We start from the raw sequence: 25,460 nt of genomic DNA, 5'->3' as shown, positions 1-25,460 counted from the left end.
CTAGTCTATTGAGGTTGAAATTCATTAAACTTGTTTATATTCTTGAGTTAGAATCCCCCTTAGGTACGTTTTGGCTGCAATGCAGATGGCAAACAAGGTTGGTGCAAATGACAAGATCTCCTTTTCAAGAAAAAGCATGTGTACGAGGAAGAAAAGAGTATAGAAGCATATATATAGTTGTGTAAATATGAAAGAAGGTTGAAGATGTTTGGCAGAGACTAAACAACGCATCCCGTCACTGGATGCTGAGTATACTGTCCTCCCACAGGATCAGAGAGACTAGAAGTGCATTAGACTGGTGTTATGCGGGGGCATAACACCAGTCTAATGCACTTCTACCATTGCATGAGCATGAGTCTGTTAGGACATGAACGCAACTGCTCCTGTGATGTAAAATGTTGTAGGAGTTGTATCTGCTGGAACAGAGAATTGTGTGTGTGTGTGTGTGTGTGTGTGTGTGCGTGTGTGTGTGTGCGTGTGGGTGTGTGTGTGTGTGTGGTGAATGTGTGTGTGTGTGTGTGTGTGTGTGTGTGCGTGTGTGTGCGTGTGTGTGTGTGTGGTGTGGTGTGTGTGTTGTGTGTTGTGTGTGTGTGTTGTGTGTGTGTGTGTGTGTGTGTGTGTGTGTGTTGTGTGTGTGTGTGTGTGTGTGTGTGAATGTGTGTGGGTGGGTGGTTGGAGTCACTGCATTTCACTGCTTTATTTATTTAACTCAGACCCTCATGGGTAGTCCAACGCATCAGCTTCGGGATGTCAGGGTTTCCCTGCGTCACATGAACATGCATTTTTTCTCAGCAGGACGTAAGAAAAACTTTCCATTTCGCTAATGCACACACTCATCTATTGAATCACAGACACCATTTGGAATAAACACAAACAGACATATCCGCTTGTCAAACTGCAGTTAAACCTTTTTGACTCTTTTCCAATCTTTTTTTACTCAAACTTATGAGCTCATGTTTAATTCTGGCTGGGATTTCTGTGATGTTGCTATGGTTAACAGGCTGACAATATGTGTGTGGAACCTGAACAATAGAAACTAGTTCATCACACACAGGAATTTTCTGGGAAGTCAAGAAATTCTGACACATATTAATGCTTTTATTTTGTCGGAAGTGGAATGTTTAATTTCCTTATCTGCTCTGTCTAGACAGCTGGCCCTCAGGAGGAGAAAAGGATAACATAAGTTAATGTATTTCCCAGGGCTGACTTCCTTTTCCATCCAACACACACACACACACACACACACACACACACACACACACACACACACACACACACACACACACACACACACACACACACACACACACAAACTCACAGATCTGAAGGAACACAACTGGTTTCAGGGAGGTGGGAAAGTATTGCTCAAATAGTAAAGCTGATAACACAACCTGAATAGCAGGATATTATGACCACCCCCACCCCATCAAACACACACTTAAATGAAAACATGCATACACATTTATTTTCTTTCTCTCTCTTTCTTCCACCCCCTCACTCTCTCTCAAAAATAATCAAACACACACTCACAACACACACTCACACAACCTTGCGTGCATAGGTCATGAGTCCTCATTGCAGGCTTTGTGTGCCCCAACCCGTCTGTGCTATGTGAATGACTCAACACATCAAAAGGCGAGGGTACAGGCACATACATGACCTTCACGTGAATGTGAAAATTAATAGGCCCTGGAAAATTTCTATATGGAGCCCGCTTCCTCTCCTGTTGAACAGCAAACACTGAGACAGACAGGCGGAGATGAACAGATGAAACCTGAAGAAGGCCATTCATCATCAAATGTGCAGGCGCTGGGCGCGGTGCTTCCATGCCACAGAAGGACTAAGGTTTACACCTTAGCAAATTATCCTAAGCACTTAATGAGAATATTCTCGTGGGGGACATATCGTTCTCGGATGATGATTTAATTGGGGAATTTAATGAACTAGTGGGTGTTGCTTCGGATCAGGTCTTCAGGCTATGACTGTGTGTGGCTCCCTTCCTCTCTGGAAGTGGTTGCGGTGTGTCCTTTTGTAACATTGAGTTAAAGTTTTAAACATGTTGAGATTATCATTACGGTGATTGACATGTTTTTGGATGTAAGATTTATTAAACACCATTATCAGTCATTATTAGACTCCTGACTGAACATATGAAAAGCTGCAGTAAACCAAAAAACATTGTTCTGTTGTATTACATAATACAGTTAAGTAAAATCCATAATTTTTGTATTTATTTTTTCTCAAATTCTTTTGCGTTGAATTTGACAATTTTTTAGGGTTAATAAAACATTTTGCAATTTAGACTTTTTAAAATGTAATTTAACTTTAAATGTTACAGTATGTCCGCTGTAGAGGACGTCAAGACCATATTATTGTGAAAGGACAGCCAAAATTAACAGATAAAGTACGTAACATATTAGGCTTATAGAGTGATCTTAATACAAGAATGTATTCACCATTATTTAAACAATAAATAAGTAATTGATTTGAACATTGCTGTATATTTTATCACTAAAACACTAGTTTGGTTTTTGGTGAATGCTGCAGCAATGAGCATGTCTTTCCTGCTCGTCCCTATCTGTCTCTATGTCTGTATCTGTGCGCTCATCTGAGCCTCCTGCCTCTTTTCCCCCTACTTCTTCACCCTCTTCTATCCCAGGTGTGAAATCCTTATCTCTCTCATCATCTGAGAGCTCCAAATCTGAATCTCCCTTAACTATCTGGTACAGAAAATGTCTGCTTCAGTTCCATCTCATGCAACAATGTTGAGTCATTAAGTCCAAGATGATAATGGTTTTCATTGTAAAAATACAAATGTATCAACAATATTTGACATACCCCTCCTCCTACTATGAAATGTTTTTGTTGGTATGACGGCCATTTTGGATGAAAAGAAAGAGGAACTTCCCAGCTTGCCATTTTAACTAATGACATATCACTGGAAAGCCCAGGATGTCCTCTGTACAGTGCATCAGAGATTAATAGAGTAGCTCAAAAAAGTAAAAGGAGATGCATGTAAACAAATTGTCCACTACAGTGGACATTGGTCAATGGGCTGGTTCTATACTTTTTTTTTTACAGGTAAATAGCAATTGTAACAGAATACATTTTTAAAGTCACCAATTACAATTACTAGTTTTATGTAAAGAAAATGTAATCAGAAACTCAATCTGAGAATGACAATATAAAACTAAAGTAACCTGATTACTTTACATTGCTTGTGGAATAAGAAAAAAGACATATAAAAAATAACATTGCTTAATACTATGCAATGTTATTTTGTATGTCTTTTTATATGTCTTATGTCTTTATATGTGTTATTTTGTATATATAAACAATATACTGTAGCCTCAGAAAAGAAGAAACCAAGATATTTCGTATCAAATATATTATCTTAAATTGTAGGTTAGGTTTTTTTATAATAGTATGGTGTACAAATTCTGTTTTTAGTTTAATAAATGAATTTGCTTTTAATAAATCAGGTGTCCACTAACTGCGTTTAAAAAAATAAAGAAGAATGAAAGTAACCTAATTGAAAACAATATAGAGAATTCACGCAGTACGTCTACCTATAATTATCCATCTTTGTTATGCGCTGTTAGTGTTGGTTGCACTAGTCCAGGTTTTAGTGCATTTTATACACACGTTTTTTTCATTTGTTAAATTCCTATTTTTTTCAGGTTTTCATTTGTGTATTTTAGAGATAGCATCACTGAGGGTCTGGATGTGTTAGTCAGACAGAAAGACAAACACTGGACCATCAGCCTTTATTACGGTCAAAAGCAAAGCCTACATTTGATGTGTTTAAAAGATCTGTCTAAACCAAACACTATCTATCCATAAAGATCAAGCCTGCCGCCCATTTTGTCAGATATAATCTGACGGTTTGAAATAATCCAAAACATGGCATGCCAGAAATGCAACCTTTCACTTTTTTATTATCTGCTGTGTTTTTTCAGGTATGGTCTCACGGATGAAGGAAGGATATCAGATATTTTGAGAGAAAACATTACACACAAGATGCAATTGTCTTTTATTATTGTCCTTTTTTTACAATACACATAAACATTATGTATGTTTTGCTTTGCCAGTTTTAACAGTTAAAGATCACAGGAGTAATTGTCTACGCATCTTGTCAAGTTGACCATTTAGCATCTTGCACATTTTGTAAACATTGTCCAAAGAACATAAAAATGTAATATGACAAAAATATATTAGAAAAATTAAAGGGTTACAGTTTGTGTATGCTTTCTAAAATGATTCTACAAATAATAGTGAAACATAGCTCACGGAGTTTTGAACAGATAAAATGCTTGTTTTGTTGCTTTGAGTCTAAACACTTTCAACATTTGGGGAATGTGCTTCTTTTTTTTGCGAATGTACATAGATAGCATGATCAGTAGCACTTTTATATCTGTGTTTTACATTTAAGGCCAGAACTAACATATGGTTAGCTTAGCTTAGCTTAGCCTTCAGGCTGAAAACAAGGGGAGAGAACTAGCCTTCCTAGCTAGGCCTTCTCCCTTTGTTCTTCTTATTTTCTTTTTACTTCAGCCATGTTTGTATGTATGCGCTCTAAAACGCACGCCAGCCTTTAGGTTCAGAATCAGTTTCAATAGCTTAACAAAAGCCAGCCCTTGTTGTCATGTCTTTGGCCCTCTATATGTAACGGACAAATAGAGTAGTTTCAAATAAACAAAAAAACAATTCCCCAAGTATAATGACTTCACTGCAGAAACATGAACTTGCAGAAATGGACACAAACTCTCTGCTCAAAAAACCAACACATGTTTCAGGGGTCATGAATCGCTGCAGACAGAATGTAAAACACTTTCTTATTGTTTTCTCAGTATCCTCCAAACCAGCAGGGCTGAAACATGAGCATATTGTGTTAGAAAGTGCTAGGTGTACAATTCCACTGCTCTGTGTGCAGCCTTTGGGCCCCTGCAGGTATAGGTGTAGTGTGTCAGATTCCAGACCTCCACTGCTGCAGGTGTAGGTGTAGTGTGTTAAATTCCACTGAGGGCCGCGGAGAGCCACCTTTTCCACCCCCACCCACCCTCACATAAGCTCCACTTATTCAGCATTCAGAGAGTCCTGCACCGGATGGGTTGATTGGAAATGGTCCGTGAAAAAAACTATAGCTGAAACAACATGATCAGGAAAATAACCACACCTAGAGATATAGAGAAAGGGTGAGGGAGAGAAGAAGCGTGGCCGTTTCTATGGCTTCAAGTTTGTTTTTTCCAAAATGGTGGCTTTAATATGAGACACTCCCAGTAGGCGGGTAAGCATCATTGAGATGTTTGATGTATCCAGAGGGGGTGCATTTAGCGTGCTTAGGAGTTGCCATTAAACAAAACCAATGGTTACCAGCTACTCTTCTATGTTTTCAAAAAGGATTACATGTTAAGACGAGCTGCTGGGTGAACAAAAAAAAAACCCTAATGACTTGCATGTTTGGTAGTCAATATGGAAAGAGTTCAGCTGAAAAACAGTTACAGCTGAAAAACAGTAACAGGTGAGGCTTCGCACAGTGCATTCACACAGCTCCAAGCATAATTTAGACACAGCTCACTGCATAAAAAGTAAAAGGAATGATGGAAAATATGATTTGCTCTCGGAAGCAAGAACAAAAGGTGTCCACATGGAATGGGCTTGTTGCAACTGGAGTACAACATTCACATGAAGTAAATGAAAATATATAACTGAGATTTGTTTCCCAAATGAAAAACTACTGTAAGATATAGCATAGTTTCTCAGTGTCAAGTATTTTTTATAACCAGCAGGTAGAAACGGAGATCAGCTGTCTCTGATCAATAAACTCCAACAGGCGAACATAGCTAGAAAAATATTCTCATTGTGTTGTATATGAATGCAATCATAGGGCTTGTATAAACTTTAAGGTTCTTTATGAAAAATGGAGGATTGAAAATATGCAAAAAGAGATCAACTTGATAGACTTTTCCAAAAAGAAAATGCTTTACTTTAAGACTGAATCTACAATAAAAAAAAGTCTGCTGTATCTGAAGTCTTGGATCAGATTACTAGTTTTTATTCCCCAGGAAGTCAAAGGGTTCTGCCAGAGAAGCTCTTTTGAGAAACTTCTTTTTGGGGATTGCACTGAGGGAGAAGGGAAGGGTGGTGCACGAGGGATCCTCCTTCCTGGACACGATGCAGTCCTTGATGGCTTCCTTGATCACCTACAGGGGACAAATACAGGGATTACATCTGAAATGCCAGACCCATACCAATGTTAGCTCAAATACATTTGGCTATACAGTACTATCTAATTCAGGTGGTTCTACAAAATATAGTTTTTTGTGAGAAGAGTTTTTTTGGTTCACATTATTATTCAATGATTTTGAGATACTCTGTTCTGACCAACATTACCATCTGACACTTGACACTGCTTTAAATATGCTCAGATCAGTATGCACATGTTTGCACAGTCGTGTGCTGTGGATCACATCCAAATATTGTTGCATAAATTACCAAACGTTGGTGGTACTGGGCACATTTTTCATTCAAGTATAAAATTGGGTTTTGTGCTCAAATCTGCTGAGTCGGTGTATCTTTATTGACAGTATAAATCTGTCTTCAATAGGCTGTCTTTCCATTGTAATCCCAAAATACATTGCATCACATTTGAAACGTTACTCAGCATGGAAGTGAGTCAGATAAGGTGAGTGAAAGTCAGTCTGACCGCTCAGGGTAACACACCTACTGTGAACTAGAGAAAACTTGTACTATCCGGTCTTTAATGGGATGTTTGGTGTTGCTTAACAAACTGATATTTGTGCAGTGACAACGCAAGTACTGTATGTTAACATTCCCTACTGAATGAAGGTGGATTAACCAAGAATTACAGTAGGAATTCATGAGAATTACTCAGCAGATGGATCAAAGCTTTGAATCCGTTTTTAACCCTCTGATGACATCGAGTCTTACAAACTGCAGGCACCACTATTGTTTCCGGTTGTTTGTGGTTGGAAACTTTAAGTATGCCAAATATGCATCCCTCCATCTAAACATCCTGTAGTGTAACCATAACTACACAACTGACCTCCAGGTTGTTTAGAGTGTTGAACTCCATGAGGTCGTGGAGTCGGGTGAAGGCCTCGTTGGAGTACTGGAAGTTAAAAGTGGAGAATGGTGACTCTGGGTCGTCAAAGATGTCAAAGTCAGCCAAGTCCTTCTCCTTTTCAGTCTCTCTGGGTACACCTGTAAGAAATTAAAGAGTTAGAAAATAAGACAATAAATCCATATAAATCTGACTGATGCTTGAAATGTTGAGCTTTTAATTTCATTTTTGATTTTCAAACAAATAAATGAAATTCATTTTGATTTTATTGATTGATGAGGCTAAGAAAAACTATTTTTGCTTGTTTTGTCAGCTATATAATATATTTATAATATTCTCACATTTTGAGTGAGTAACATGCTTTACATTTTACATGTTTTGTTGATGAAGACAATATCTACAGAACAATATTTATTTTACTTGTATTAAAAAAATTAAATTAAAAAAAAGGTCCTTCTTTCATCAGTATGAGAAAACATTTGTAAGATATCTGTAGTGATGTATCTTTATTTATGAACACCTATGTTTAAAATAGCTTGCTATATTAAAGGTCCCATGACATGCTTTTCCGGTTATTACCCGTCCCCTTGTGTGTTATGTAGCTTTTTCTGCATGTAAACGGTCTGCAAAGTCACAAACCCTCAAAGCACACCCTGTAGCGAGTAAAACTCTAACACAGAAAATACCTGTCTATGCTGCCCCAGAACGCCTCGTTGGAGATTTCTCTTTTTCCATTTTTTTCTTCAGGGCATACTGACGTAACGCTGCGGAGCTCCGCACACAAATTCAAATTCAGAGACCTCCTCCACCTCTTTGCTGTCCTACTAGTGACTAGTCAACCCTTCTGATCAGAGCCTTTCCTAAATAGTGGTAAGTATGTTTACAGTATGTTTCACCAAATAGTTTGGCTCTCAATAACTTCAGCATACTTTCAGCTACAGAAACCATTCAAATATCAAAATATTCAGCCTTTTTAGCACATGATGGGAAACTTTCAACTTTTTCAAAATATTTTATACTTTTTGAAATATTCAGCTTTTTAAACTCTTTTTTTTAACATGTAACTCAATGGGAGGGACCTTCAAATCCTCTTTTACCTACACCATGCGCCAAATGCTACTCCTTCCACATACTTTCAGCTAGAGACTTCATTCCAACTTTAAAATGATCACAAGAAATTCAGCTATTGAAATCGTATTCAGATTTTTTATATCTTTTACACTTTTTGAGATATTTAACTTAGCTTGGAGCTTGGTAAAGAGGCCTTCTTCAGATTTTAACATTAGTGTGTATTGCGCAGCTCGTTAAGTGTTAGAGTGCGTGATGCACAGCTAGAGTGGAGGAGAGCTTGAAATTCGCCTTCAATTATTTTTTTAAACCTGCCATAATTCCCAAACCCTACACTCCTTGGACATAATTTTTCATGAAAAACGTAAGAAAACCTCTCCTACGTTGAAAAATTAAACAAAATGCCTCTTGAGGGCATGAAGTGACAAAAACGTTCAACATGGTTCCATTAAGGCCCATTGTAAATTCAGCCTGATCTTTCCTCAGAGCACCAGCAGCACACCTTTAGTAAATCTGCCAAAAAGCCACATTATTGACCCGAAAGTACACAAAAGCAGGGTCCTTGACATGCTTCACGCGTTGACATTTTACCGACAGCAGCTACCATATTTAAACTATAGTTAGAAATGTAAGAGGTGTATTTCTCACTCAGAACAATGGAAAGGCTCTCCTCTCACTGATCACTGCACATCACCATGGAGTTAAACAGACTGTCTCAGCCTATTATTTTCTGTCTGATGGAGACTTCAGACTGACTTCAACACGTTCCACATATTTTATACATTATTGGTCACGTATGGTTTTAGTTCAAAAGTTTGCAGTTAAAATATTCTGCTGCTTTTCAAATTGTTTTTACTTTCTTTTCTCTTCTTAATACACATTCATTCACTACTACTTACATTTAATATCTAACTCCTTCAGCCTACTTTCAGCTACAGAAACCATTCAACTATTACATTATTCAGCTATTTCAGCACATTGAGGCTATACATTTTACTTTTAAATATTAAGCCTCTTCACTATTTTTCCTACTCTTCCAGTTTACATTTCACTTTCAAGTGTTCAACAAAGTCATTGCAATGCATTTGAGCTGTAACAATTTTGATTCAAATCATTTAACTTTTTTGCATTTTTCCGCAACACACTTACTTGGTTTTTGTAGCTAAAAGCAGCTACAGAGACCACTCAACTAATAATGTACACAGTTTACAGCATTCACACGCATTTTCAGCAGGAAATGCATTTTCTAATTTGAGGTAAGAGTGCTAGGAGAGGAGTGGAGTTATCTTTGTATTTAGGCTGCAAGTCAACAAAGGTGATCAAATGCTGATGCTAATAATGATCCGATTAATTTATATTGATTGTCTGCCAATACCGAATCCTGATCCGATTCTTCCATTTCCCAGATAATACAGCTGCACCGTGTACACTAGCTCTATTTGTTTTTGCCATTGTAATTCACCATAAGCAATTGTTGACTGTAACGTCTATGCCAACCAACTGTAATTTGTAATGTATTTTACCATACTTTAACGGTCAAGTTCTGGCAACCACAGCAGCCCAAATGTTAACGTAAATGTCAAGTTTTCTTTTTACAGTGTACTTATATCTGTACATTTATTTTCTCAGTTTGCTTCAAGAAGTGGCTTCAACAGACAGAAATGCAGGCCAGATTGGGAAAGGCTGGATGCTACAGGAAACATTATGGACATGAACAAGGAAAAACAAAAAACTCTTTCTTTGTTGCCTTTTTCTTATCATACATAGTGTTACTGTTTTTGTTACCATTTAAATATTGAATTATATTTATTACTTTTATTTTAAATCAAATGCACCTGTTTTAGATAATGTATTTATTTTGATGTATAGGTTGATTTGCAGGTTGGTTGTTGTTTGTATAATTATTGTATTGTTACTGTGTATTTTATTATATTAACTAGCTATTTATTGCTATTTATTCAATTAAAATACTGTTATGAACACTATACAATGTCTTTATTTTGGTAGATACCAGAATACATGACACAATGAATCTTTGTAATATATTTATGTTCTCTGGTTTAAATAATCATACCAGTATTTAAACAATGTATGCTGGTCACCTGGAATCCTGGTAAGCTTCCAGCATGGTATATTTAATACTATAATTAAACATAAGCTGGTGATAGATGGATGCTGGTGACCAGCCCAGCATAGACCAGAATACTATGCTGGTCTATGCTGTTTTTCTTAGCTGGTCAGGATGGCTGGTTTAGCTGGTTTAGCTGGTCAGCTAAACCAGCTAAACCAGCCATCCTGGCCAGCTAAAGTGTCCAAAACCCCTCTAAACCAGCCAACCATTCCAGCCTAATATCTACTGGCTGGTCAGGCTGGTCAACTAAGCTGGTCTAAGCTGTTTTTTTCAGCAGGGACATACTATACCGAGATGCTGTATGAGAAAACCAATGTGATTTTGGAACATTGAACAATGTAAATCTATTCTAGTAGACCTCAACAATGGAATTATGATCAGTAGAAATGGCCATGTCATGGGACCTTTAACACCTGATAGATCAATCACTTTTAGGAAAAATGTATAATTGATTCAGATTTTGCTTTTATTATTACAGGAGTAAAGATGAAAGACCATGATCCAGGAGTCATGGTTTGGAAAATGCATACATCGGAGAAATGACTTCATAACGGCCTGTATAACTTCTACAGACAGGAAGTCCATTTATGGTACAACTCCCTCACATTTCTCTGGGGTTTGAGTGCAAAAAGCTTATGTAACTTCCATAAACAGACTGCGGAAGCATGTGGGCTGATGATGACCTACTGAATGTAAAGAGGCAGGAGAGGAGACGATGGGATAGTGTGTCTCTGTATGGCCCATGATATATAGAATGTTTACACAAGGAGCTCTCCCACTGGAACGAGAGATTCCCTACCAGCACCTGGCTCCTTAAGAGAACCATAATTCACTCTAGCAGCTCATAAAACACTGAACACACTGTGGTCCACATCTAAGGCGTGGTGTGCACACACACACACACACACACACACACACACACACACACACACACACACACACACACACACACACACACACACACACACACACACACACACACACACACACACACACACACACACACACACACACACACACACACACACACACACACACACACACACACACACACACACACACACACACACACACACACACACACACACACACACACACACACACACACACACACACACACACACACACACACACACACACACACACACACACACACACACACACACACAACACACACACACACACACACACACACACACACACACACACACCACACACACACACACACACACACACACACACACACACACACACACACACACACACACACACACACACACACACACACACACACACACACACACACACACACACACACACACACAGTATATTGCAGGTATGCTTAAAGACAGACACACCATTTCCACCACGAAACCACAAAGACCCTGAGCAGAGTTTCTTTCATTGGGGAGTTGAGGGGCCCAACTGTTGGCTGATCATAAAAAAATGCCTGCCTCGAAACGATTATGGTTGAATTCAAGTTCGAGGAAGGGATGCCTCATGTTCCATGACGCTTGAGCAGCATTATTAATATAATACAGACTGGGCATATTTTCCTCCTCACACATGATGAGAAAAACCTCCACATCTGCACTTACTCACCAGGTGCCTTAAATGTCCTGAAGTTGATGTTGACCAAGACAAAGTGGATGACAGTCGGGCAGTTCTTTTCTCCTTTTTTTGGTTTGAAGACGTAGCATTCCTTCAGGCCCTCGCGGTCAAAGACTTTGGGGTCGATCTTGGGGAATGGAAGCTTGTTCATCCGAGCCCACTTTTCTGCCAAAAGGATCTCCTGTGGCATACATTTAGAAAATATAAACAATGTTCATGCATTGTACAGATACTTTTAAGCAATTTGCGACTGTAACAAATAGACTCTGACCTTGAATGGGGGGCTGGAGTCGCTGGGTCGTGCAGAAAAGTCAAAGGAGATGATGAGGTTGACGCCGCGCTCCGGCCGCAGGATGAGAGGGTAGGGGAGGTTGTAGGTGAGGCCGCTATCCACTATATGGATCTTCTTGCTCTTCACATCCAGAGGCTCGTAAATACGATCAAACTCATCTGGGTCTGAGAAAATCACATTGAATCAAACAAAAGATGAATTGGACAAGAAAGGGAAATACCTTTGTAGTCTACTGCCAAACCATTTTCTGCATGCCTGACCTAGTGACTCAACTGCAGAACATGAAGTTCAAAGGAAGCAGGGCTAGGTTTCGTTTGAAAAAGAATCAGACCACACCTGTGCTTTAAATGGCCCATGTCATGGCCATTTCCACTGATCATAATTCCATTGTTGAGGTATACTAGAATAGATTTATATTGTGCAATTTTCCAAACTCACATTGGTTTCTCATACAGCATCTCTGTAAACTACGTGTATTCACTGAATCTCACTCTCTGCCTTTAACGGCTCGTTGTAGCTCCAATAGCTCCAGCCCCCACCCTCCCTGTGAGCACAGTGTGCTCTGATTGGTCGGGACGTTGTGAATCGCGCTGAGCTCCGTGGAGGTGTTGTATCCTTGTTAGCGATACACAGCCAAACACAGCCAAACTCATCCTGAGCACACACAAAGTCACAGCCGAAGTAAAAACAATAAGTGTGGCTTGATATTGAGTAAGAAAAAGGTTGATAAACGCTGTGAGAATGGGTCTGCAGAGAGAATTTCGCCGCGATCCCAACTGTCTGTTATCAGCCTGCAGCCAGGGAGGAGAAATCAGCTGAGCTGCCTGCTCCCTGCACACAGATGTGTGTGTGAGGAAGTCAGTGGATTGGTCAATTTGGACCAATCAGCGGGGGCTTAACGTAACGGCTCCGCGGACGTAACGTAACGGCTCCACGGATTGGTCCATTTCCGGGTACGGCTTGATATCATGCCGTACCCGGAACGAAATGGAAGAATCAAATGGACAATGACGTATCTCCAACGAGGCGTTTTGGGGAGGTATTTTCTGTGTTAGAGTTTTACTCGCTACAGGGTGTACTTTGAGGGTTTGTGACTCTGCACACCGTTTACATGCATAAAAACCTTCATAACACACAAGGGGACGGGTAATAACCGGAAAAGCATGACATGGGCCCTTTAATACCAGTAGGCAAGCTGCCTTACTTAAGTGTTTCAGAAAGAAAAAACTCATTACTAATCAATATTTCTATAACGGCAATGTGTAAACATTACTGCATGTATTTTGAAAGAAGTTGCTTGTAGTGATGAACTCACAAAGAATTACCACCAAACTCTATACATGTAGTTCCCCTGAGAATTACCATCAGCGTCTTGGGTTTTTTAAAACGACAAATAGCAAGAGAGGATAAAAGAAAGAAGAACCAAACGCTGAGAAGTGATTTGTAGGTGGCAAGAATGTTAGAATTAACTTGAATGAGTTGAAAACACAACATGAATTGTAAAATGATCTTACTGTATATGCTCTACTAAAAAATACTTAAACTAGGAATTGTGAATGTAAACTCTTAGGAAAATGTTTTCTGATGTAACAAATCATTTGGAAATGTACAAGACAATCAGTTCATGCTGTTTTGAAGCAGCAGTGTAAGGACCAACATAGAGTATAAAATCTATGAAATTATTATTTAGATTTTGGTGCAATTTGTTCAATACTGAAAATGTATTCTTGTTAACCAGCCCTGTGTTCAGTTTCACATGCATTTAGCTGCAAATTAACACATGAGATACTATTCTGCATGTATTCAGTTAAAATGTTTGCAGCTAGATACAGTTGCTAAGCATTGTCAGTTGGTATAATCAATAATCAAAGTGAATCAAAACTCCTTTATGCAAAATGATCATTCTTATGTTTTATTTCTCGTCTAAAATATTGAATTTGTGACCATCCTTCTAACCTGTGACAGCATCCACCTCCTCCTCAGGTGGGGGGGCTTGGCTGGGGACCTCGTTGCCCGGAGAGAAGGGGGTGCTGGTGTTCAGGTTCAGGCCCAGCATGAAGTTATGCACCTGGCAACAGGACGAGAGGAGTTGTAAAGGAAGACAGCTGGTTGTGAATTTGAATAAATGAAAAGTGAAACAACAATGTTTGCTGGAGAACATGCTGTTTGTTGTATGAAGCGTTTTAATTCACATATTCAGTTACCTTCCCAGCCCGGCCCTCTCTTGTGTTGAATAAGGACGATTCACTGAACAACGACGTGAACATTCGATGAGCCCAGCTAGCCTGAGCGGTGCGGTGGTACTCATCTTCTGCCTCTTGGTTCTCTGTGCCAGCTGAACGATGAAATATAATACAATGTCAAATGTTGGGAAACTGTTTTTAACTGGGTCTCAAAAAATGTTAGTGAACTAAGTGGATTAAGTTTGTGACGAGCCAGATATTTCCCTCAGGAGTTAGTGAAAAATATGAGTGAAGGAATATTACACTTAAGTTCATCACCTTTTCAAATGAATAAGGATATTGATTTGTAACTAAAATATGTTTAAATAGTCCAATTCAAAAAGTAAGTATACAATAACTATACACAAAAGAAGCACAAGAGACATCAATACATCGAAAACAGATGCATTCACACTGCTGTATGTAAGTCATAAAATATTAGAATTGAATGAACTGAATTTGCCTGTCTAACTTTTAAAACTTTTGTAGATTGTTCCACATGCGTGCAGGCATAATATTTAAGATCCAGTTTAGTATTCAAATTAGTGTTTCAGTCTGGTGCAGTGTGAATGTGTTTCATAGTTAAAACAACATGTAAAATGTACCAGAAAGGATTTGTTTTACACCTTTTGTATAAAAAATTAACTCCATCATCAAGGGTAATTCATTATAATCTTAGTCTATATCTGTCCGTCACTAATCTTACTGCATCCGTTGTCTTTCTCTCTTCCTGTTTTTTTCTTTTTATAAATTCACTCACAGCTTAAACCCTTACTCGCAAAGAAAATGATATATATATATATATATATATATATATATATATATATATATATATATATAATATTATTAATAGGATCATGAAAAGTAAAAAACACATGTTCATTGGCCAAGGTGTGTACATTATAACATACAATACAAAGTCTACAAACCCAAGAGTTACAAGTGAAATCTCAATAAGCGCTTTGTCATGTCCTGACAGAAACCACAGTAGCTGTTCTCATGTAGCTGAGTCACACTGACAGATGCAAATGTCAACAATACCACGGAAATACAGACAAATGTGTTAAGGCGTTAACTTTCCCCGCAACCCAACAATGTGTCAAAATGTTTACTGACACTATTTCAAGTCACACACCTCTAATGTGCCTTTACACATGTAATCAAACTGCTGTGTGTTCGTCAGCTCCGGGCATGAATTGTGCATTTCTTAGCTCACCTTTACGCGGCTCGTCGTCATTGTCCAGACTGTCTTCTCCGACAATGTGCTGGGGTTTGATCTGCTCTGTAAGACACAAGACAGCTTCACTTATCAGGTTACTACTTCAGACACGCTTTTTAATCTTAGTCATACCAAATATCGACACTGTATCAGTAAGAATTGTTTTGTTCAGCTATGTGACATTATCAAATTCACTGTCGATTGTTTTTATCTGCCAAAAGAAGTCCTCAGAGAAATGCAATACACCTGATAAAGAATACCTGACTGGGTGGAGATGTCTTGGCACTTTAGTACAACAAATGCAGAGAGTGTCTGACATTTAAAAGGTCACCCCAAACAAACACTTTCAACCAAAACAAAGTGAGTTGTCAGGATATGGGAAGGAAAGCTGATACACTGTTTTCGCAACATCGTGCAAACACACACACAAACAGTAATGCCACACATTTTAAATCAGGTGAGATGATTTTAAATCAGCTATCTTTAAATGTTTGAGGATACAGGTGTCAAAGTGCGTGAGAATAATTCTGGCATGAGGCGAGAAAATACAGATAACAATGAGGCATGACTGAGTGTCAGTTTCAGTGACGGGTGTATCACAGAAGGAATTGTATCAAAAGATCAATACAGACGAAAGAAAGTGGCATTATCTGTAAACGAACACTTATTTTCCACTTACACAAGACACCCATGACTAAACACATATTTAAGATTCTTGTGTTTTAGGATCCTCGTTTTTCAAATTTATTGTCACGCATACTGCAAGGATGATATGCATTTTATTAGGATTTTTGACACAATACATTTTCCTCTATGCAATAGTTTGTTATTAAAATATTACACTTAACATAAAAAACGTAATCATTGTAAGTTTTCTATTATTTACGTTTTTTTTATTATTGTAACAACTGACTGAAAGTAATTTTTTTTTAGTGGACAAAACAATGTTTTCAAAGGGTCCAATGAGTGGCTGTTTTTGAGCATCTGATCTGGTGATCTCACTCCAAATTATTGCATTATTTGGGGATTATATGTATTCCTCAATAAGAGACAAAAAGATTACCTAATTCCTCCTCCATGGTGCTTCCTCCAACTGTGTTTTTGACTCCCAGCACTCTGTTGAACAGGATGGAGAAGGCGCTGCCCCACACACCTGAATAAGAAAATATATACCGTGAGTAGTACGTTAAATAATGGAAACTAGTCTGACTGCTTTGGATGAAAACACCTTTCTCACCCATTAGAAAATGAATAGGGTTCTCCTCGTATCTCTTTATAGCGGTTCCCATGAAGAACTTGCTTCCAAACAAGTCAGGGGTCATGAAGGTGCCGTACTTTGCCATCCCAATTTCATACGGGCTGAACTCCACCCAGTCTGCAGGTGGAAACCTCAGTGTTAATGTAACAGAAATGTGAAACATTTTGTGATGCAATATGATGACCATAATCATATCGAAAATCTCCGGGCCTGTTTCGAAGGAGATGCCACTTTCAATTCAATCTGTCATGCACCAAATAGCTGACAACTGGATTGAAAACACAATAAAAGGATTTGTATTTGAAATAGGGAATAGGGCTGGTTTTATACGTCAATAAAAGAGTGTCTTTAGTTGGTACACATGATGCACAATATGATTCATATCACAGGGGTCACACTTGGGTTATTCAAGTCCCGGCTGTTATTCTAGATTAGCATTGAGTGTGGCCTCACCCTCATGCATATCAAAGTGACACTGCACAGCATTTTCACTTCATCAATCAGAAATAGCATGGCCAGTTTTCTTTTGTTGTCAGTATTTTGGGACATGTTTAAAGTCACGTACACCCTAAGTGACGTATTGTCAATAATTATCTTTAGAGTGTATTATTGTCTTCTCTGGATTTTCTTTTGTTGGTATGTGACATATTGTTTGGTACTCCTTCAAACGTGAGATTAATAACTTTGATATTGTAACAGCAACCCTTACACATTAAAACAACTATTTAGATGGGATGGGAGAATGGACATTACCTCAAGCAAGAAACAAGTCAATTGTCTAATGTCATTGTATTCGTATTCGAATCGCAGCTACCACGTTTTCCAAGTTTTAATTAATTTGTTCTGTAAACACCAGAAAGTGTCTCCAAAGGACATCACACTTTTTAATTCTTGGTGTGTTTTTTCAAAACTACCTTGTTGTCAAATGTATGTTATGTTTTAAATGTAAAGCAATGGAACGTAATACTGTGCCCAAGCAAAGGTTATCTATATATTTATCGAGTCTCACTGTAATACTAGTATTTGCATTTGGAGCCAGTAGAAAGTGTGTATTCAATGATCTTTGAAGATCACTTAAAATGTCAGCTTCTGCTTTGGTATTTATTTTTCACACGCTTGTTTTATTGGAGCCCAGTGCAGCCTGGGTTAATAGCCCTTACAAAGAGGAAGTTTTAGCATTAACACAAGACCAACCCCGAGTCTATTATGGCCTTTTGCACTCTACCCGCCATCACACATCCTCTTTGCAGAGCAGCATTATAAGGAAATAAGTACCGCATGGTTGCTTTGCATGTGTGGCCATCTGATTATCTCTCAAGTTACTCATTACATATGCAAAATAATTCTGAGGGACACGGTTTACATGTAACATACAATTTAACATAAAGGCACATGCAGACATTTACAAAAAGATAGATATGTATTTACCTGCAAACATGAGCTCAGAAACATCTGGCTTGACATGCAGACATGTGAAGAGAGGAAGAGGACACTGGGCCTGGTTTATTTTCTCCTGGATGCTACTCAGTTTGATGTCCATCCTCTAATGGAAGAGATGGCAGTTTTTGAGTCATTTACACATACAATGTGGCAGTTAGTAAAAGTTGTCATGGTTATATGGAAGTAGAAAAAGAGAAAGTAATATAAATGGGGAATAAACAGCACAAAATGAAAATAAAAAACTTGTGTTAGGCCTGTATGGGACGTCAGCACGAAATAATATAGAGGAAAAGAAACATGAACTGAAAGGAAGAGAAGGATTGACATACTGCCAAGCAATACCGACACAAATTCCATCAACAAACAACAGCTGTCATGCGTCTCTTACCGCAGGTATGAGCGTCTCTCCTATGAGCATACCGAAGATATCAGTGAAGGTAACAGGCTGCCCGAAGGCCTTTTTAGCCCACAAGGCCTGGATGTAGTTGGTGATGTGTTGGGGCAGCAACAGCTTCAGCGGGTTACTGCTGACTCTATTCATCAGCTCTGGGTTTATATCCTTCGGGCCCTTATTTGGAAACTCTGGGTGGGAGTAGATAGTGGACATGTACCTACAGTGATCAAGAGAAATAAAAAAAATCAGCAAATGATTGCTAAAATAAATATGCCTGTGCTTGTATTAAAAATGTTTTACTGGAAGTATTGCATTGATAAGGAAGTTCAATCCATTAAGTCACTGCACAAATATGAGGATGGAGACTAAAGCAAACCAGAGTTACAGCTTCGTACCAGCGGAGGAAGGAAAGAGAGTTCTAGGGAAGGGAGGAAGCAACATCAAAAGAGAGAAAGAAAAGAAAGAAAAGTAGCAATATGAAAGAATAAGATGACAAGAGAGAAAATGCCTCTAGAAAAAAAGGGTTCATGTTGTGAGAATGTATAAAAAAGAGAAATAAAACTAAATAAAAGGAGATGACGAGAAATGAAAACTGACCATGTGGATCCGGAAAGGCCGGCAACATATGTGGCACAATCCAGGACCCCAGACTCAAACAGGGCTTTCATCACACCTGAGAAGCCAACCATGGCACGGAAACCGCCTCCTGAGCCCGCAATGGCTATAACTGGAACCTGCAACACACACACACACACACACACACACACACACACACACACACGCACACACACACACATAGACATAGTCATAATGTGAATAATACAAGACAAAGACATGCCTAATCACATAATTACATACTTAACTGTTTATAGTATGAGTCTTGTATTCATTCTCATTCTTTCAGGTTGACTAACTTCCCTCCTGTGGCTCTATACAGTGAGGCTGCAAGTTGCGTCACGCCTTTGCAACATTTGCTCTTCAGATTTTCAACAATTTCATAATTTTATTTTGCAATGTTGCTTCCTTGTCTGCACTGTTTTTATCTCGCGGTCAGTTTTTACTATTCTGACAGACATACAAGGGTCGTCCTGGATAGGAAGTGGAGTGATGGTGTAGCATAGTGAAAGGCAGAAGCTGGTTATCTCATTCCTCTGGATCTTCCGGCACATTCTGAGGACATGTGCAGGCCTGGCTGGAGATTACAGCCAGCCCCAAGGGCGTCAAGCCAAATCCACATCAGCACGAAAATGAAACTTAGCCTAAGTCAGTGCAGGGGCACACAACTTGGGGGTTTGTAAGGTATACTTTTTGGTTTGACACACACTTTGTGAAAAGTGCATAACAAATAACAAGTGCATTTGAATTTAGTAAGTCTCATTATATTAGAGCAAAGGCCTCAAAGGCCTCAAAGGTTTGCATGTTTTCCTTTTTGTCTTCTTCAATAGGCTTAATCCTATAGATCATGAAGTGAATATGTACAAGAACGAGGGATGCCAAAGTAAGCACACATAGCTATAACTCAGTCTGCTACTTCCTGTGGAATGGGACTGTAAAAAAGGCATAGAGCAGGTATTTGGCATCTAGGGTCTGATCCTTCCTCACATGAAAACATGTTGATAGAAACTTTCCTCGCTGTTGTGAATGTAGATTCAGAGTGTATGTTCAAGTGGATGCTAGGGTGGAGGTGAGGCTTTTCAAATGATCTACTCACAGAGGCAGGAGCACAGTCACAGCATAGATTTCAAGTAAGTGTTGTGACAGCAAGCTAGCAGTGACAACTTATTATGTGAAGCAGCTAATGAGCATACGATTTACTTTCACTATGCTAATGCGCTGCCGTCTCTGAACTGGAGGTTCCTGCTTCCTTTGCCAGAGTTGTGTCGAGGACTGTTAACCTGTCAATATGTGTCGGCTTTTGCAAATTAGACAGTGATTGGCTTATTTAAATGTGCGTGTACCTAAACTAGTTTTCCCCAGGGTCCGTTTGTATCTTTTGTAGAGAGGTGCAAAGACATATTTTCCATTAGTAGAGGAATGTGAAAGAACCTCTCTGGTGACTTACTTTGCACAGATTTAGGAACTTTTAAAGTATCAGTAACTCAGGTTAAATAAAGCAAAAATGTTTGCTTAAACTTATCAAAGTGATTTAATCATAAGAAATGAAGTAAAAGTGCAAACGGATCTTGAATTTGGCCTCTTAATAAATTAAGCTGTCAACTCACAGGTTTATGAAAAGACTAAACAAATGTTTTTGTTTTATAAACTTGAAGTTGTGTGGCTGAGTTCCCACCTCCTCTGGAGAGCTAGGGAGGAATCGAGGCTTCTCCATGTCCAGCAGCTTCTTGATGCCCAGCATCACCCTCTCTCTGCGGGTCTGTCTGAACTGCTTCTCCTTGTCACACAGGGCATGGCTGAACCGCAGATCCAGTTTAGTACTGCAGCAACAAAGGCAAAACAAGGTTCAATAAAATCTGATAATGGGAAGACAAACAATAACTCATATTTACATCTTCTGCTGACAGTAGGATATGATCTCTCAGTGTACGTAACATTACTAATGATGTTGACATCGATCTTTAGGCCAGTGAAGATCTTTCTCTAGGTGTGAAACACTTTCACAGACAAAATTCCTCAGCATCGCTCACTGCTCACCTCCTCATAATTATAAACACTTTCAAACCTGTTTGGTATTTCCAAATCCTCCCACAAACCCCTATGCAGTGATGCAACAGGAATTATGATGCATTTTAATGCTATATCATTTTAGACACGTTTCCTCTTATTGAGTCATTCTGCTTGAAGTTCTAATTTTAGTTTCTGCATTGCTCCGGGTGATTTATTTGGTATTCTTCATCCAGTGATGGATTTTAACACACACACTCATAAAACTAGTATTACCATTTAACACAAGGGCCTCTAGGTTGATCACAGAGCAAACTCTGATAAACAAGTTTTGCTATAAAATAAAATACACAATTTTAGGCAATACCTACCAGATCTCCAGCAACATCTCTAAGTATACTTTGGTTGCCTGTCAAAACAATAAAATATGTGGTTATTGTTCAGTGAAAGAGCAGCTGGTAGTAGCTTTCAATTCCATCTTCATATATGTAATATCTTCAGAAAATATGTGATCTCAGCATGAGTACATAATGATGAATTTAAAAAGTCTGTTGGGAATAAATATCTTACTTTGCCAATGAGGAACGACTCCATCTTTTTCTGGCCTACTTTGAGCTTGGTGATGTCATAGGTCGCGGTCCCAAGTGTCTCATCCATCACATAATTGGCATCCATTAATGTTAACTGATTGGGATAAACATCATCAGACAAATGGTTAAATACATTTCCATACTGCATATACTGGCTTTGTTTAAGTGCAGTTTAGTCTTTTTAGAAAAGGTACATATACTATATATCAATCCACTACATCCCAAAATGTCATCCTGTACTGGTACAGACTGCCTAGAAAAAGAAATAACTGTTTTACCTCCAGGACGTTGTTCTGGTTTGGGTCTAATATGAACTGAAAGGTCTCGTTCCATTTTGGGTTGATGTTGTTGTCTATATGCTTGGTCTTTTTTCTGCTCTCCGGGGCTGTTGAGATGAACAGCTCCACATATGGATCTGGGGTGTCCACTGCAACACACACGTATTATACATATAATTTGTTAATCTCAAATTATTTCAGGGAACCTTTTTATCCACTTCAAAACAATTCCAGTGTAAATAACACAAACATACACCAGAAGATAATATGTGCATGCAACATGTTCTGGATCATTTGCTGCAAAACAATTTTGTAATGTGTGAATGACAAGTATAAGTGAAAAAAATGCATTAAGACTCACACAGGTCACCCAGTGCTCCCTTTGTGACGCTCTCTGCTCGAACCACCGTCACTGTGAATTTGTGAGAAAACTGCTGCTCCACCTGCCATACAACATTCATTCATTTCAGCTCATTATCTTGTTGGAAAGTCACTCCAACCATGATGCAAAACAATATGCACATTCATCATGTGTCAGTCAGTGACACATTTTTTTGGCTGTTTCCCACGTGAAATTCTCTGGTTCAGGGTTCACTTTGCATCACATTTCATTTCTCCTTGTAATTTGACAGCAACATGTTGCATTTTTTTGGCAACACTGGTATTAAATGTATTTATAGCAACACTATTCTAAAGGTGTGCTCTCTGTAACTGTACCCGGTAGGTAACAAGCCTTTACAATAATACTTTATTTGCCCAATTACAAATCCCTTGTTTGCCATTGTCCTGTACGTATAGTGGAAAAGGTTACCTTAACCCTCCTGTTATCCTCAGATTTACCTTACACCATTTATCCTCCCCTGTTGCACATCCAAGTTATGCTAATAGAAAATGTGGTTTCAATAACCATTAACAAGTCTTTGAAACAAAAAGTGATGTTAGATATAAAACTGTTATGGCTGTGAATGCAGCTCTCTCCCAGATTATCCCATGCTAATATTTGCTGCTAAACACAACCCATATACCCCTCGGCACCTGCTGCAGAGATAATGAAAAGGCCTTGCTGTTGAGTTTTTGCTTCAGAGAAAAAAGATTGAAGCTCATTCTAAGCTCATTCTACTGTATAATCCAAATCCTGCTAAGGAATGATTTGCGCAGAGATTCAAACAACTGGAATCTGTTTTTGTCTCAACCTGGCTCAGTTTGCATGCCAATACTCACAATTATATTGGAAGCCATTGTGTGTTGTCAGGTAAGTAATCTTCAGGAAAGCCTTTGTCAAGATGGGAACTCAGGAGAACATCTCAGTCAAGAAACTGAAGCATTTGGAAACTGGAAAAAAAAGTTCAATATCAGTGCAAATTTAGGAGTAAAGCTTTAACAAACATTTACAAGCATTGTGTTCCCTCTTCTCACCAGCATAACACAATAAAGCATTTTCTGTAACTTCTTAAAAGAAGGAAAACCCCTTCTTACAGCCAACGCTGAAGGGTGAAGCCTTTAGCATCTCGAACAAGGGCGGAGGGAAGTGTGCTGTGCCACAAACACATGATAAGATGACTGGAGCAATAGCTAACATTAAAGTACGTATGAGCGTAAGTACAGCATATGCACGTTTAGAGAGAGAGGGAGAGAGAAATATGGAAGTAAAAGGAAATGTTAATGTGACTGATATGACTTATCAGTCACACTATCTAACAAAGATAGAGTGTAAATAACATTAATTACTTTTAATAATTATTACTACACAATCTAATGCATGGTCAGGTGCATCTGCAGAAGAGGTGGTGAGATGATATTTTTAGGAACATTAAAGCTTTCTTTGCACAAAGGTATGAACACATAAACAGTATGTTGATAATACATTTGCATACAGGGTTAGTGTGTGTATGAGAGTGAGGGAATGTGTGTGTGCTGTGATAGCATATCAAGGTCAGTCAGCCTTTTCTCCGCTGTTTAACAAAGCATGTCATAACTAGGCGACTGAGAGCACGTAGAGAGGCTGTGTGTTCACAGCATTGGTCACGTAGTGGGCATCTGTGGTCCAACTTTGGCTAGTGCCAGTTCACTCTGCCCTTGTTCTGCAGCGTACAATGAATGCATGCAGGCTGCTGAGTCCTGTGTGTGTGCCAACATATCACACTGGATAACAGGACTACATTTTCATATGGTGATGCAAAAACCCAAAGAGACCAACAGCAACCAGCCGTGATGCAAAACAGCTGCAGTGCATTAGAGGTTTCTAAAGGCATACAGTACATCTCCTTCTTTGCACATGTTGTACTACATGAGAAATCATTTCATTTCAAACCTTTATTTAACCAGATTGGTCCCATTTAGATCATAGATCTCTTTTTCAAAGGAGACCTGCAGAAATACATGTGAAGGTTGGAGGATTAAAAAACAAAATAAAAAAACCCACACTGAGGGGAATCACTGTGCATTTACCAAGGAAATATTACAGAGGAAGTCATTACTGTATATTCATTATCAGAATTGTAGGCTTCATACAAGATTTATTAGGCAACCATAAACAGGTTTTCCCTGTTTCTTATTAGCCAGGTGGGTCAAATCTGAGAGGAGAAGTTGCTACATGCAAAGTTAGATAATAGGATTGCCTCAGATAATGTAAGACAAAAGAGATGATAGTTAAACGTATCAATCTAAAAAAAAAAAGAAACAAAAAAAGGAAATAAAATAAAGACTAATAAAAAATTCTTGACTGTTGGCATCTACATGGAACTGTTCACCATAATCTGACGTATTTAGCGAGTAAAATAGGCTTTTGCCAATTGATTTAATGCAGTATAAATGCTCTGTATGTTTTGGCAGTACTGAGTTTTTAGTTTCCTTGTCCTGAGTTGCGTAAAGTCAACTGCTCACGGAGACGATGGTTAAACCCCCAGCAGCAGTTGCTGGCACTGACACTCCCTGCTCCCCCAACAGTTATAAACCTTTACACTGTGAAATAATTGAAATTGGAAACGTACCTTAATCGTGGAGAAAAGCCTTCAAAATGTGTCATGCTGTCCGATAGTATCCTTCCTCCATAGGGGAAAGAGGAGGTGCCTCACCAGATGAACAGTACGCACACCCGGCAGTTAAGAGGCTGGAGCAGACTGCACGTTCAGGACAATTTTAATAAACACTAATTCAACGTAATCCACAAACAAAAAAAATCTCTGTTTCAAATGTTAGTTTCAGACGAAGACTCCATGAAAACTATTCATGGGAGTCAGCTTTTGACTCAT

At 38.7% G+C, this 25,460-nt stretch overlaps 1 protein-coding gene across 2 annotated transcripts; it reads right to left on the bottom strand.

The window, feature by feature from the left end:
• Positions 1–4,016: 4,016 nt before the first annotated feature.
• On the bottom strand, positions 4,017–25,421 carry pla2g4ab (phospholipase A2, group IVAb (cytosolic, calcium-dependent)). 2 transcript variants are annotated; one of them, XM_034147246.1, is made up of 19 exons: positions 25,200–25,421; positions 23,431–23,541; positions 22,571–22,652; positions 22,210–22,358; positions 21,912–22,025; positions 21,713–21,750; positions 21,010–21,154; positions 19,317–19,453; positions 18,714–18,936; positions 18,314–18,428; positions 16,865–17,002; positions 16,691–16,780; positions 15,625–15,690; positions 14,391–14,521; positions 14,143–14,254; positions 12,166–12,350; positions 11,886–12,075; positions 7,067–7,224; positions 4,017–6,203 (listed from the first exon to the last, which is right to left on the bottom strand). In XM_034147246.1, exons 2-19 carry the CDS (start codon positions 23,446–23,448, stop codon positions 6,048–6,050), a joined length of 2,247 nt encoding a protein of 748 aa, XP_034003137.1. In that variant the 5' UTR covers positions 23,449–23,541; positions 25,200–25,421; the 3' UTR covers positions 4,017–6,047. The 2 variants fall into 2 exon arrangements, with proteins under 2 accessions (XP_034003137.1, XP_034003138.1); XM_034147247.1 differs by lacking the exon at positions 25,200–25,421 and adding an exon at positions 24,521–25,152.
• Between the last annotated feature and the right edge of the window lie 39 nt (positions 25,422–25,460).

This window comes from Trematomus bernacchii, unplaced genomic scaffold (assembly GCF_902827165.1).
Source record: "Trematomus bernacchii unplaced genomic scaffold, fTreBer1.1, whole genome shotgun sequence".
NCBI classification, from domain to species: domain Eukaryota; kingdom Metazoa; phylum Chordata; class Actinopteri; order Perciformes; family Nototheniidae; genus Trematomus; species Trematomus bernacchii.
This window is presented reverse-complemented; position numbering and strand designations above follow the sequence as displayed.